This window comes from Diadema antillarum, unplaced genomic scaffold, assembly GCF_040938485.1.
Source record: "Diadema antillarum isolate AM-2024a unplaced genomic scaffold, OU_Dant_1.0 scf00000092, whole genome shotgun sequence".
In the NCBI taxonomy this organism is placed as follows: domain Eukaryota; kingdom Metazoa; phylum Echinodermata; class Echinoidea; order Diadematoida; family Diadematidae; genus Diadema; species Diadema antillarum.
This window is the reverse complement of record NW_027270981.1, coordinates 1525560-1540990: the sequence shown is the minus strand read 5'-3', so window position 1 is coordinate 1540990 and position 15431 is coordinate 1525560. Positions and strand designations below refer to the sequence as shown.

The window sequence follows — 15431 nt, the reverse complement described above, 5'->3', positions numbered from 1 at the left end:
TTTTTCTGAAAAGCTCCACCCCCCCCCTCTTAGAAAACAAAAACTAGTGCTCTATATAGTCACCCATGAAAATATGCGAAATGTCAACTGGAGCCTTACAGTAAATAATGTATTTGATTATGATACTGTTACTTTGTTCCAGTCGAAATAACATGGGTTCACGAAAAGACAATACGAGCATTTGCTTGTACAGTGACATTGCATATACCGATGCCTGAAGGAAATTATCAAAAGTGCACAGAGATGCGTGTATAAACTGAATCAATTTGATATGGCAGCTTTCTATAAGCTAAAAGTGCCAGAGTGATTTCCTGACCCCACTGATTGCCTGTTGATAAGAAGGCAGATATTTTATGAGGGTCTCAATAAAAACAATTTGGCTCATCGGGTTTGGTGTAACCTCAGTTGATTATGTCATGTTATGCAATCAACATTGTATGATGCTCTTCCGGCATGGCATGTGTGAAGTAGAGTTGAGAAGGAATAGAACTGTGAGAAGCAGTCGCCAGCTCATTGGAGCTCAAAGCCATCTGCTGGTACATGTATTGAAAATCTAGATGAAGGAAACATAGACAACTGGAAAAGCACTTGGAGAGTTTTAGAATTCATTAAAAGTTCCCGCATCACTACCAAAATTTAGTCATCTGTTCCATGTGTTGTCATCAACTTTTTCTCCAAGTTCCATCCAAATCTGTTCACATTTTTTTTAGTTGTTTTGCTCATAGACAAACAGACAAACCAGCAGTGACAAAAACATAACCTCCGTCTTTGGCGGAGGTAATGAATAGTGAGCTGTGCTGCCATTGTGGACTAAATGAAAGAAACAAATGTGTATATTCAACAAGGCAGCTTACCTTTTTGCAGATAGTGATGAACGGTTGCCAATTTGAAGATCATGGTATTTGTCACTTGTAGTTAAGGCACTTCTCAGTGCATAGAATAAAGAATATACAATCTAATGTTAGTAATTAAAAAAGAAAATGAATAGTAGTGTGCATCACATATAAAATCATCAAGGGTATCCTAATCAAATGAGTATATGAATATAAGAACGACCCAAGTCCATGGAAGACCATTTTGAATAAACTTTAAAAAACGTCATATCTTTTTTATTTGTCCAATGATATTCTATTCGACTGTGATGGAAAGGCAACATTGTTTATACAATTTAGAACATACATTATTATGACAATTAACATTTACATTAATTGTGCAGAGGCCATTTTGTGTGATGGACTTGGGTCGTTCTTTGATTCATATGGACTTGGGTCGTTCTTTGATTCATATACATGATATTCTGCTATAGAGATGAGAGAAGGACGAGAGAGGGCGCTGTAATATGAATGTAAGGATGACCCAAGTCCTTCATTCTTACATGCATATAAGATTTAACTCATTTATTTCAGGCACTTCCGGGGGTAATTAGGATTTATCATTTACACACAAGATGAGTCCATGCATAAGCTACAATTTCCCATGTCAAACTGAATCTGGCCAAAAATTGGACTTGGATCGTTCTTATATTCAGGTCTTCAAATGATCATTGAGAGTTTACACGTGACCAAGCATTTCTTTTATCTAAAACGTAATTGTGCTGTATGACCGGTCATTAGTAAAGTTTAATGACCGGTCGTTAGCACGTTCACATTGGGATGGTGATGGAGCAGGATTTCATTGTAGTTGTTTTTGTTTTGTTTTGTTTTGTTTATACTTGCGATGAGGGTTATTTATCAAATTACAAGGATCTTCTTCATCATTTTATAGAGCAAATATTGATGCACATCATTTTGTTGGGGCATTAGTATAATTATCCACTCTCGGTACCCTCGAAACTCTCCAAACACCCTTGGCTATCGCCGTGGGTGTGTTAAACTGTTCCAAAGGTACCATGTGTGGGTAATTCTTACTAATGCCCTCACTGATGTGTATTACTTGTATACTGATATGAAATATCGTTATGCATCAAAGGCTACAAGGTAGCAGATGGCATTAGTCTTATCAGTCCTGTCTAGACGGGTGATCCAAAAATGAAGTATGGTTTGCTAATTCGAAAATGTAGAGACTGTACATGAACAAACCTTCAGAGAAACAAATCTTTTTTATTTTTTAACAGACCCTACAGAATAACGGACCTTATTTCATTTCGGGATTAACAAACTTTCAAAATAACAAACCTTCGAACTGTGAACAACTAAATACTCTGTTCCACAAGTTTATCCAGTTTGGGCATGGGGGAAAATCACCAAAAATAGATATGAGGTAGATAAGGAACTCGTACAGATAAGAAACTCTTATTGCTCCTTTCATGGCCGTATTGGATCGATCCCAATTCAACCTAGTTTGTGGTAACCCAGTACCTTTTTAATGTTCACCTCCTGGTTGTAATCAGTGTCAAAAGTGTGACAGAAAAGTATGTGTTTATGTCAATAGAGATAGCTGTGTATTTACAACAGGCATAATGACAAAACTGACTCTCTGGGCTAAAAGTAAATAGGTAAGGAAGTGAAAACATGTTTATAACTGCCAAAAATAGCTGTGTTGAAGTGTATCTTTTAAGGAAAATTGGGTGATGAATGTGATGATTTCATGGAACATTTTTTTTTCTGTGTAAGTGTTTGAATGTTGGTAATTCATGGTTGGAACTTTTAAAGTTGTGCCCATTAAAGCATCCAAAAGTTACTCTATTAGAGCTGTGAATGTGCCTCATGAATAGTGTTTTTGACCTGTTTTGATCATTACGGCATTGCAACTTATGCAAGTAGTTTGCTATTTCACAGAATATTGCAGTAATAAAGAATGTTAATGACATGCATTATGTCAATTTTTTTGTCTAGTTTTTCTCCCCCCATCACTCCATAAAAGATTCTCAGAGATATTGGTTTCATATTTCATGGAAAAATCTGCATGGCCTCATATGATATGATTACATCAAATATTGAGCCAAGTTTATGACCCGACTTCTGTATTTTGGGATATTTTTATTCATCTTTTTTTTCTTACTTTTTTACTCATTTGACAGATCAAAAAAGAAGAGGCAAAGGTGTTTGACACCGTCATCTTTGTTGGGCCCCCGAAGACTGAGCAGACACTGTGGCCTGCTCATTGTGTGCAGAACTCACCCGGTGCAAGATTACACAATGATCTGCAGGTAATGTTCCTTGCCTTTTCTATCAGCTGGTATGGCAGTTGGCCATTTGACAAATGTTTCATCCCAAAGCGAAGTGAGAGAGGTCGTGGGTTAAGCCTATTCTGACTGGGGGGGTCAAATTGACCCCCCCCCTCGACATTTCGCGCTACGATTCCGCAACGTGCAAAGATTTTCCACGTTGTTTCATTATTTTTTTTTTTATTGAAGTCTCCCGCATATTTTGAGACCAAATTTGCAAAATCCAGGTTCACCGTTCTGAAGTTACGTAATGTTTTACGTTAACCTGAAAGTTACGTAATGTTTTATGTCAACCTGAAAACAGCTCAAATTCATATCATGTGCAAATCCAATGCAAATTGTGTTTTTTTTTGTTGAATTGATATAAATTAGATTATTTCAACTTTTAAGCATTAAAATTAATTAATTCTAATGTAGATCAGCTTGAAAAAGTGCTTGCAACAAATTTTGGCAAAAAACAATAGAAAACAAAAGGTTGAAAAAACAATAAAATACATAAGAAATCAACTAAACAATAAAAACAAAAGAAACTAATTTTGATTGTGATTTTTTTTTACAAGAGAATTGTCGGATGTGTCTTGAGAAACTCTGACGCAAAAATTTAGTAATCATTCGGTCTTTTTAATGGAGTTATAGGTGAAAATATGATTTCATGCATAAATTTGCATAATCAATTTACTAAAGATAGAAAGCCAACATTTTCTATTGTATGACTATGCAATCTTGTAGTTGACATCCAGCTCTATCTTCAGGCAAAATTTTGCGGCGATTGCGCGATTGGCGGCCGAGATCTGAAGGGGGGGGGGGGGGGGGGGGGGGGTCAAATTGACCCCCCTTGTAAAAACTTGGTCTCAAATAGCCCAGTTAAAATAGGGTTAACAGGGGCGGATCCAGGAATTCCGTGAAGGGGGGGCGTGTTTACAAAATTAAAGGTTGGGCGCACACAACCCTCCCCCATTTTTTTCTTTTCATTTCTTTTGTTTCAAAGAAAAATAAAAGGCGGCGTATGCCCGATGCGGTCCTCCCTGGATCCACCACTGGTTAATAAGATGCAGTGAGTATCTTGCGAAATCTCGAGAGAAAATTTTGTCCGTCCATCGTTGACAAGATATTGTCAGCAAGTCACGATGAGGTGTTCTGTGGAGCGGCAATGCCTGGATTTGTGGTGTGGCAATGCTTAGATTTTTGGTGTGAAAAGACAACATGCATGTGCCACAGATCATATTCAACACTTGTGGCCATACTCCATGCTCCGCCGACTGAATGAATGAATGAATGTCAATTTATTCAAAAACCAAACATGAATAACAAGATAACACGAATCGCTGATACAAAAATTTACATGGTTTTTAGGACCCCGAAAGAAGCAATGCAAGGTACTGCTGTGAAAACTTTTCCAAACTTTGCAAACTGCCAATTTCTCAGTAAGGTTAACCAAACGTAGACTTACATGGGCCTTGGCAAAGTTGATGGGATGTGTAAGACAGGAAAGGAGGGAATGTAGTCTTCTTGGTCTTCATAGAGAATTAATCCATGTTTAACCAGTTGTTGGATTTGTATTTGGATTGAGCTACTCCTTATTAACCCGTTGAGGACGGACTGATTTTGCTACAACACGCATTTCCCATAGACCCCTGCCCGAGTATACTCGGGACTCGTCCTCAACGGGTTAATATAAAAGCAAACCTAGTGTGGATTCATATTCATGGTAGAATTCAAGATATGGAATTACTGTAGTTCAGTTTGACTTGGATATAATTTATGTTTGTGACCAATCAGCAGGATACCTTAGATTATTTTTGACAACTTTCTTTTTACAATACTTTCAAGACACCTTAGTGACATGGAAAATAGGTGTGTATTAATTTGAGGACATTTTACACTTTTTGTACACATTGTTGACAGATTGCAGAAAACCACACCAACATCTTCAAAGGCACCAATCCCGATATCGACAGCTACTCGGCATTTTTTGACAACAACCGAGTGTCCCAGACCTCCCTCACGCAAGAGCTGTGCTCGCGGCGCATCACCGACGTCTACGTATGCGGCCTGGCCTATGACGTGTGCGTGAGGCATTCGGCAATCGATGCAACGCTGCTGGGTTTTCGAACGTTCGTGATAGAGGACGCCACCAAGGGACTCACGCCTGAAAGTTGCGAAAAAGCAAAGAAGGACATGCAGGGCTCAGGCTGTTTGTTTATTCCCTCTTCCAAAGTAAGTATGTCACTTATTAGACAATTTTAGTAATAGCTGCATCATTCTCTGACTTTGGTGGCATATCTTAAAGCCTGATAAATTCAGAAAAAGGTCAATAACAGGCATGTTCCATTTTAAATTAAGTGATATATGCATCTGTTATTTATTGATTTCAATATTCATGTATCTGTATAAATGATGCTTGCCAGCAAATCCATCCAACAGCAAACCTGGTATTTAGCAGTATAGATACAGAATTTGTTTTCAATGCATTCCATACAAAACAGTGAAATGGATGCTCTCCCAAGTGTAAATTTGACTTGAATTGAATTGAATTGAATTGAATTGTAAAACTGAAGGGCCGTTCTAGTTGCCTGGTCTACGTAGGTTAATTCTTTCTTTGAACATAAATTCCATAAATTGTTATGTTGGGCAAGGTCATGCGTCATCACTTGGACAATGACTGAAGTGCTTAACCAACTGAGAAAAAAAAAATTGTCAAAATGTGCACATGAGCTAATTACGAATTAGCTTACTGTACTGGTCTGTAGGAGTAAGAAAAGAACTGGGATTTATGCCACCGTCAAACCCTGTCGATATCTTCACTATTATTTTCTTGCTCTTCATGGGCAGTCGAGCATGATCTCATTATGTGCCTGTTTTGTGTGCTAATGCTCATGCACACATCTAAGTCACTTCTTCTGAGCGTTCTCCCTAAAGGGAAATACCACTTTTTGTCAGAGGGGAAGTCATATTGACACTTAAGCATTTTTCCAGTGATTTGTGTGTGAATGTCTCACAGCTTTAACAGAGGGCAATGTGCTTTGCCCTAGAAAAAGATAATGACTATCCTGCTTGTGAGAGAGTTGAGGGAAAAAAAAAATTATCTCCTTTTTCCAAACAGCAGATCAAAATGCATTGAAGTGTTCAGCAGCCCCCATACATCCGTACATCCTTGTAAGTTTAAGGTTCCTTGTACCTGTTATGTGTAGGTCACCAATTGGTATTAACAGCATCATGCCACTTTTCATGATAATGAATGCATCTGCAGCAGGCGTCAGCAATTTTTCAAAGCTTTCTGATTGTGCCTTGAGAGGAGACCTATAATGGCGTCATGATTAAATGCTGCAGGTCAATTGCATGGTAACAGCCTCCACGAGACTACCCATCATGGCGCTGAAGGCGGCGAGTAACGTGGCCGAGGCGAGGAGAAAAGCGAAGGAGAAACTGGCGGCAGGCGCGGAGGACGACATGCAAGGCAACCAGGCGCGACCGTTGGACTCCTCGTCAACGGCAGCTCATCTCAAGGAGCCGGCCCTGGCGGTGAATGGCTTCGACAGCAATGTCAGTCTCCTGGATTTTTGATCGGCGCCAGATCAGACTCGCCTGGAGTGTTGGATCGGTGCCAGATGTCCATCGTTAGAGGGTTTCAATGCTGATACAGAGATCCCGCCTTCCCTAGCAAATTGCAATTGATGAAGAATGCTGCGGAAGGTTGCCAAAATCAATTCATGCCTGTCTTAGCCTCAGATTTTTTTTTTTCCAACAGGTAGAAATAAACATTGTGTGATTGATTATGAGGCAAGTGATTTTTTTGTGTGGAAGTATTCCTTATCTCATGAAATCTCCACTGCTTTGATTGTGCTCTTTATTTTATTTCGAGCTCTAATCATCAAGTATTATGCACCTATTCAGCTTTCTTCCCCATCCAGCTGGACATGAATTGTGATCATTGTCTAATATGTCAGTCAAAATGTTACATATTATTGCGAATACATATGCATTATAGATCACACTAGTTTAAGTTCTGGCATTTATTGATTATGTGTAAATTCATGTAATTGTATCATTCAGTGAAATACAAATTTGCTATTGTATATGTTTGCCTTGTGTGTCTTAAGCTTTAAGCCTGCTACAAAGGGCTTTGAGAGCAAATATTAATGTGCATTTTTATTTTAATATAATCAGTACTTTGAAATGAAGCGCCGCTTATATGTGTATATATACATACAAGATAATGATGATGTTCATGTTGGAAGCTATTGATTTATATTGTTGCTGGAAACATTTTGACCAATTACAATAATATATTATATATATATGAACTCTATGAAGCTAGTAAATCTCATTTAAACTCTCTTTAAAGCATAACATAGTACAACATAATCAAGGTATTATGGAGGAATATTTGTATGTACATGTATGTGCCTGAATAAGTCAGATCTCGCTAATCATTTTGCAACATTTTAAAAGAGGAGATTTTGATATGAAATGCTGTATACGCCATATATTTCGTGAGTCTAAATTTTTGCGAATCGGGAATTTCCGACAATTTTGCAAGTGGTTACATTTGCGATTGTCGAGTCCTGCACTGAATGGAAAAATGTATACGTGTAAATCACATTCACATCGGGATCAGAGTCAATATTTTCGCGTGTCTTTGATTTCGCGAATAGTACCTAACTCGCGAAATTCGCGAAAATGAAAACCTCACAAAATATTTGGCGTATACTGTAAAAGAAAAGCGGCACACGCACACTTGTGGAATAAATTTTTTGGGTACTTCTGTTGCATAGTCACAACATGAATCCACTAATGAAAGACAAGATGAATGAAAGAAAGATTGGGTCACACTCCACGCCACACTCCCTAACATGCAACACTCACAGCAATAGCTAATCAGCCCTCCAGGATTTCTGCTTGTTGCCATGGAAATTGCTGTATTTGTTCATTTACTGTGACAAAAGTCTTGTATATAGTGGAGCCTGACATGAATTTGACATGGCAGCATTATTGAACAGGATAAAGTGTATTGAATTCAACAGAGATGATGAGTATGGACATATTTTATTCTGCCAAGGAAAAATGATATCCACGGTCTAACTCAGCAATGATATACCGTAAGGCAGTTTTTATATGCTAAACAATGACAAGACTGTACCGAGTCTGTGTCCCGTATGTGAGCAGTCAACATCAAAGAATCCACTGAACTGCTATAGTTTTTTATGCTTTTTGTAATTATCAAATGCAACTTATCATCATGCTAGTCGCTGTGACTGCATGTATATATTGTACTTGTGTGCCGTGTGTAGAATGGTGTGGTTGTGCAAATGTTGGCAAAATTGCAGCTGATTACCTGTCAAGAAAAAAAAAGTGAATGTGCTGTTGGGACTTGGACCTCAGGAATTGTTAGTGAAATAGTTTGGAGATTTTCTTACAAAATAAGATGAATTAATAGCCTTTGAATATGAAGTGTGCAAGGAGAGTACACTGTGATGCCAAGCATGATGAGAAGAAGGTAATGCCATACATACACAGGCCTATTACATAATCAAGTTCAACTTCAGGTAGTACTGTATTACAGTGTTCCTCAGCCACATATGTGCTATCTGCAAATAGGTGATATGATTTAGATTAACCACCTCAGTACCACCAAAGTAGGCTGTCATTGAAGTTGTTTATGAGCCAGTTGTAGTTGGCACCGACAGACTTGAGGCCCACTTTCATCCATGTAAGTTGTCATACCACCGGGGTGCTTTCTTTTTTTAAATCTCGCAGCAGCTTGCTTTGTTGTCATCACCATTCATGCTCTCCTGTAAAAATCATAAAATTTTTAGCATTGGTATTATGCTGATGTCTTTTTTGTTTGTTCTACTTTGTTTTGTCTATTTTTTTTTTTTTTTTTGGGGGGGGGTTTATGGTTTATTTGTTGTTGTTGTTTTTAACCCATTGCACATAGGAGCAGCTAGTGTCTTTGATTGAATCTCCTGGAAGTCACCACATTTTTTTTTGGGGGGGGGGGATGAGAAGGGGGAAGGGAAATAGGGGAATCACATGTGTCTTGTTTCTTCAAGTGTCTCGCTTCAAGAGAAATGCACGGAAATTGAACAATCATTCCTTACGATTGCATTCCAAGTCAGGTTAGCTCATTGCCGTTACATTTAATGACAATTTGTTCCCAGTGAGAGCCCTTCTGTCCTGCATATATAGAGAGACTGGATTTTGTGAGTGCTCATTTGTTTTTTTAACACAGATTAATGACATGGTCTTCAGGCACGGCAAGGAGTATTAACTGGAAAACCAGAAGTTTTCATGCGCATGAAACTTTTTGCAAACTTGGCGAGGAGCCAAATTTGTGAAAGTAAACTGCATGCAAAAGTTTTAGTCTACACAATGCCCTGAATGCCAGTGGCATGTTGCAAAGGTTTCATGTCACGAAAAAAGGCCATTGGCTCCAATTCACGAAAGTTTCGTGCTTCAACTGTTTCTTGTGTCATAGTAGTCTGTCTGTGCCTTAAGAGGTAGCCTCATTGTTTTTGTGGCAATAGAATGATGTGTGAGAGAGAGACATATATATATATATATATATATATAGAGAGAGAGAAAGTTAACATTGTCCATGGCTTTAGGGAAGTATGAACCAGTTCAAACAAATATATTGCCTCCCGAAGTTTGTATGGTTGTTTTAGGGGATTATGAAAGTGAGGTAGGGTGATACCCAAGGAATTGAATAGTGCTTGTATTTAGTATGCACTTCACCTTGCTTTGTACTTGGATAGATTTGGAATGTAGAATTCAACCCTCAGCACAGCTTTTTGTTGTTGTTGTTGTTGTTGTTTGTTTACTTACTTTTTTTTAAATCATTCCAAACAGATGCCATTCAGATTTATCAAACATAAAAGCTAGGAAAACGCTGCCGCCTTTGCTTTTTGAGTTGCCATTTAAATCTACCAAAGACAACAAGGATAGAAATTGGACGTGATTGCTTGTGCAATGTAGCATGTGTAGATTCAAGATAGTGCCTTTGTAAATGTTCAGATAATGATTTAATATTGTGTTCGTTACTATTTAATCACAGACATTGCTCTCTCAAAGTTTTCTAAAAATGATGAATTTATGGCAATGTTTCATAGTCCAGTTATTGAAAAATCATGAAGTATCCTGGCAGGTGAAATCGAGAGAATATTAAGCAGAGGGGTGAAGGTTGAGCTGTGAATTTTCTCCAATTTGTCTGCTGATTAATAATTTAACAAACATGTCAGAAAAAGGGATAGCCTGGTGGTAGTGTCGCTGCTCGGAAAGCAGTAGATGACAGTTTGGAATCCCTGGGTTCCTTTTTTTGACATGTTTGTCGAATAATAGATCAGCAGCTGCGATCTTACAAATTCCATTTGTAGAGGGAGACAAATTTTGAAGAAAATTCACAGCCCATCCTGGTATGTGTTGGTTTACTGTTTCATTCCTTGAGTTCTCAGACTATTATTGTAATTGGATGCATTCTTTAACACTAACTAGGCCGGGGGGGGGGGGGGGGGGGGGGGGGGGGGCTCCGAGGCGCCCCCCCCCCCCCCTCGACATTTCGCGCGATGTATCGTTATCGCAAAAAGCTATCATAGCGATGTTTCATGACTTTTTTCTTTCGAGTCTCCCCATCTTTTGACACCAAATTTGCGATGCCCGGGCACACGGTTCCGAAGTTGCGCGTAAATATGTACGTGGGGTGCCTCCGAGGCGCCCCCCCCCCCCTCGACGTTCCGCGCGATGTATCGTTATCGCGAAAAGCTATCATAGCGATGTTTCATGACTTTTTTTCTGTCGAGTCTCCCCATCTTTTGACACCAAATTTGTGATGCCCGGGCACGCGGTTCCGAAGTTGCGCGTAAATATGTACGTGCATGTCAGACCAAAAATTGCTCAAAAATGTGAATTTGTGTACAATTTCAATGCAAAATGTGCTTACAGGCAAATTTCATAAAAGCATGATTATTTTGGGGTTTTATAGATTAAAATCAATTAATATATTTTCTTGTTCGGAACAATGTCGCGGACATATTTCATCGGAAAAAAACAATGAAAAACATACAGGTGAAAAAAAGAAATACATAAGAAATTAAAAAAACAATAAAATACTTAAGAAATTTTTCTGATGCCACAATTATTTTTCTCTTAAATTTGCTAAGGACACTAAAAAGAATATTTACACAAAAAATAAGCCTGTTTTGAGCTTTATTCAGTGATTTACCGGTATACCAAATTGTCTGATTTCATGCATCATTATGCATAAATTAGCATAATTTAGCACAAATGATAATTTTTTGAAAAATTAACTTCATCTTACTTTAGATTACATCATAGGCAATGTGTGTTCCAATTTTCGTCGCGATCGCACTGTCTGTGTCTGTGTGTAGAATCCCTTTTAATTATGGTAAAGTGGAACCTGACTATAAAACTAGATGTCAGATAAGACAAAACTATATTATTTTATAGCTAGGCAGGTGATTATGCAGGTCCCACCTCTTTATATTGCTCTGTTTGTGTACCCTGGTATAGTAAAGAACCTGGTATAACAAAGCAGTTTGTCCTGCTTTTAGGTTTTTGTTATAATGAGGCTCCTTCGTATTACTGTATACTTGGTTGTTTAGCATTGTAAAGCGCTTCGAAACGTGTTGTATTAAGCGCTAAATAAATATTTCATATTATTATTATTATAAGCTGTTATTTTCGCGAATTTCGCGAATCACAATTAGATCGCGATTTTAACAACACACAGAAATGTCACCATGTGCTAGGGTAACAATGCATTTAAGATATTGTCCGTGTCAATTTGAGAAAACGACATCTTGCGAAAAGATCTGTGGCCTCTTAATTCTGTACCTGCAAATAACAGCTTATATAGTACATCTTGTGTCATAAACCACTGGAATGCATTGACCGTGTCAAAAACTAGAAAAGCACTCAGAGTTTCTCCTGCCTTCTAAGGGATGTAGGTCAAATGGTCTTTCATTACAATGGAAAAACTGAAAATGTGTGTAATTTTGTTGATATTAACCCGTTCCATACTGAATTCTGAAATGCCCATAGACTTAATACGCAGACCACCAGGTTCTCATACAGAACGGGTCAACTTTCTAGCATTCCGTTGCTGTCATGTGAGGAAGTACAGTATGTTCCCCCCCCCCCCCAAAAAAAAAAAAAAGAAGAAGATACAATGGGATTTTTGCATTGATAACTTCCAATATAATTAAACTGTCTGAATGCTTTTTCAGGGTCTAAAAATATGACATCTTCCCTATATTTTGCAGAAAACCCCACTCAATTTAGTTACGTGGTCACAGAGAAATGTGTGAAGCATGTTGTGGATGTGATTCTTCTACGTTTAGCACTTGGATGCTCTTGGAACTGCAATGTGTGAACACAATGGGCAGAACTTGGAGGGAAGGGATTTCTGACATGCTTTACAAAAATCCTCATTTCTCTTTGACCACTGAAGCAAATCGGATGGGAATTTCTGCAACTCGTGGGTAATAAGTTATAGTTTCATACCCTGAAATTGTAGTTGGATTGCTTCACTATTTTTTAAGTTATCATTGCAGAGAGTCCCGTTGTAATTTTTTTTTTACATATGGTATTGTAGCCTTTTTATCCAGCAGTGACAACATATGGATTCAATCAACACCATAGAAATTTATAACCATTAAATGTATCAGCCAATTTTCTTCAAGCTCTACTGATGTGTTTCTGTGTACTAATATTATTGTATTCTCTGAATCCACACAGATGCCGTTTGGGTAGATATTCTTTCGATGAGTACATTATGTACAGAGCGGCACGCTACCCTAAATCTTGTAAGCAGCTCGTGTACTGCAAGCTTGATGTCATGGAAAATGACTTGTGTCTTATGTTATTCATATCATGTTGAAACAAAGCTATATTTAAGGCAGCTTGTCTTGCTAATGAGTTACCAGTACTTTCTTTATTTCTTTTATCATCACTGTGTGAACTGCAGCTTTGTGTAACAAGAGCAAGGAGAGCATCTTATAGCAGAATTGCATGACATTTATATTTGAAGCAATAAAATTAGTCAATTATGATGTAGGTGTTTATGATAGCTGTAATTATGGCCTGATTGCTAAGAAAAAAGGAAAGCAACACCAATAATGGCACGATGATGATTTACACTGTTCATTAATGCCTGCTTTGGATGGTTATTCAAAGAAAACTTTATTGAAGAGTGGTCTCATAATGCAATGTCTCTGTGATGGTTTCCTAATCCACATACTGTAAAGTCAGACATGTTTGTATGCATTTTAATTTCACAAATTTTGTGAGAGCAGGTTCACAAAGAATTGAAGTCAATCTTTAAAGTTAAATCAACTTTGAAATTATGGTATGCTGTGTCTGTCTTCAATAGAATTCTAACTTTCAAAATTAAAATATTGGAGACTTTTACATGCAGCCATTAATGTACAAAATAAACATATGGACAAAGGCATTTTCTGTAAATTTCAGGGTAATTTCAAATGAATTCTGAAAATGTTATGTAAAACTGAATGGGGAAATCAATGGCATACTATAATTTGAACTTGATCTTAACGTTAAGATTAATTTAAATTATTTTTGAAACACCCCAGCTCAAGTTAGAGACAACTAAAGGCTCAGATATTTGTGAGAGAATGTACCCATATCTGTGTTATCCTTTGTGCCTCAGTAACAATTTGCAAATAAATCATGTAGTATGGAGTAACACCGTTTATAGATTGTACTCTGTAGCTTATTACAATATTAACATAAATTATTTTTGAAACACCCCAGCTCAAGTTAGAGACAACTAAAGGCTCAGATATTTGTGAGAGAATGTACCCATATCTGTGTTATCTTTTGTGCCTCAGTAACAATTTGCAAATAAATCTTGTAGTATGGAGTAACACCGTTTATAGATTGTACTCTGTAGCTTATTACAATATTAACATAAATTATTTTTGAAACACCCCAGCTCAAGTTGGAGACAACTAAAGGCTCAGATATTTGTGAGAGAATGTACCCATATCTGTGTTATCCCTTGTGCCTCAGTAACAATTTGCGCATAAAATCATGTAGTCTGGAATAACACCGTTTGTAGATTGTACTTTGTAGCTTATTACAGTGCAGGGAAGAAAGCCTATTGGTTCGATGGTAACCATTCACTGGTTGAATTTAATCACCCCCAAAGTTGGTACAAGAAAAAAAAAATAATGTCAGCTCAAGTGCCTTGTGAATATGATGTACTGTATAAAAGCTGGACGTTCGATGTGTAAACTTGCAACAATATCTGTGTCTTCTGTTTTTGTCACTTACCTGCTGTGTGTTCTAGGGTCTGCTCTGTAAGTGATTGTGATGATTGTTCGATATTGTAATCAAGGGATTTTGTAGGTTGCTAGCAAAATGGTGATGTATTTTTTTTTATAGTTGCATGCACACATACTCAACTTCAGTACCACCACCAACAACAACAACAATGACAGCAACAACAACAGAAGAAACCACCAAAGTAAATACTAATTGAAATACATTCTGTAAAATGTGTTTGTTGACAAGCTTGTATATGTGTAAATGAATGTAAATATGGGTCTAGGACAATTACTCCCTTGGCAATTACCCCAGACCCTTCCCCTGGCCCTAATCCTAATCCTAATCCTGAACCTAATCGTGACCCTAACCCAAACTCGTAACCCTAAACCTAACCCAAACCCTAATATTTACTCTAACTTTGCCACTAACCAGTATTTAGCCGGGGGTAATTGCCCTCTGGGAGTAATTGCCTGGATACGATATAAGTCATATATTTTATTTCAAAACTAATGAACCAGGCTGGTGCCCTGTCCATACAAGGAGAAGTGCGCCCTCTATGTTCTTCCCTCCCTTGTTTCAGGGCGTCAGGATCATACAGCATTTCCTATGTTATTTTGACCACTATACATGTATCTCAATGTGCTATCATATTGAATACTATGACACATAGACCACATGCAGGATTACAAATTCAGCACATGTATTTTTTTTTAACAAGATCAAAGTTGCAAGGCTAGAAAAGGGCATACGCTCCAACCTGTGCCTTGTCATTTAGTTTTTGAAGTAACTCCTGTCTATCAAGTTATAGGGATCATATAGTTTTGGTCGAGACCTAACGTCAGGTTTAAAACATTTTTTTTTTTGGTGAGATAATAAGAAACCTCTTATGGAATGTGAAAGAGCGTGTAATTTCAAGAAGGATTCAACATTTATTTAATGAAAATTGTTGGTGTTGAAA

At 37.7% G+C, this 15431-nt stretch overlaps 1 protein-coding gene across 1 annotated transcript in view; it reads left to right on the top strand.

Moving 5' to 3' along the window:
- LOC139718271 (nicotinamidase-like) overlaps positions 1-6926 on the top strand; it is a 51813-nt gene extending 44887 nt beyond the window's left edge. The window contains exons 6-8 of the mRNA XM_071629753.1: positions 3020-3148; positions 5072-5383; positions 6497-6926. Of these exons, the coding sequence (XP_071485854.1) occupies positions 3020-3148; positions 5072-5383; positions 6497-6730 (675 nt within the window). The 3' untranslated portion in view covers positions 6731-6926. The remainder of the gene's footprint in view (positions 1-3019; positions 3149-5071; positions 5384-6496) is intronic.
- Positions 6927-15431: the final 8505 nt, after the last annotated feature.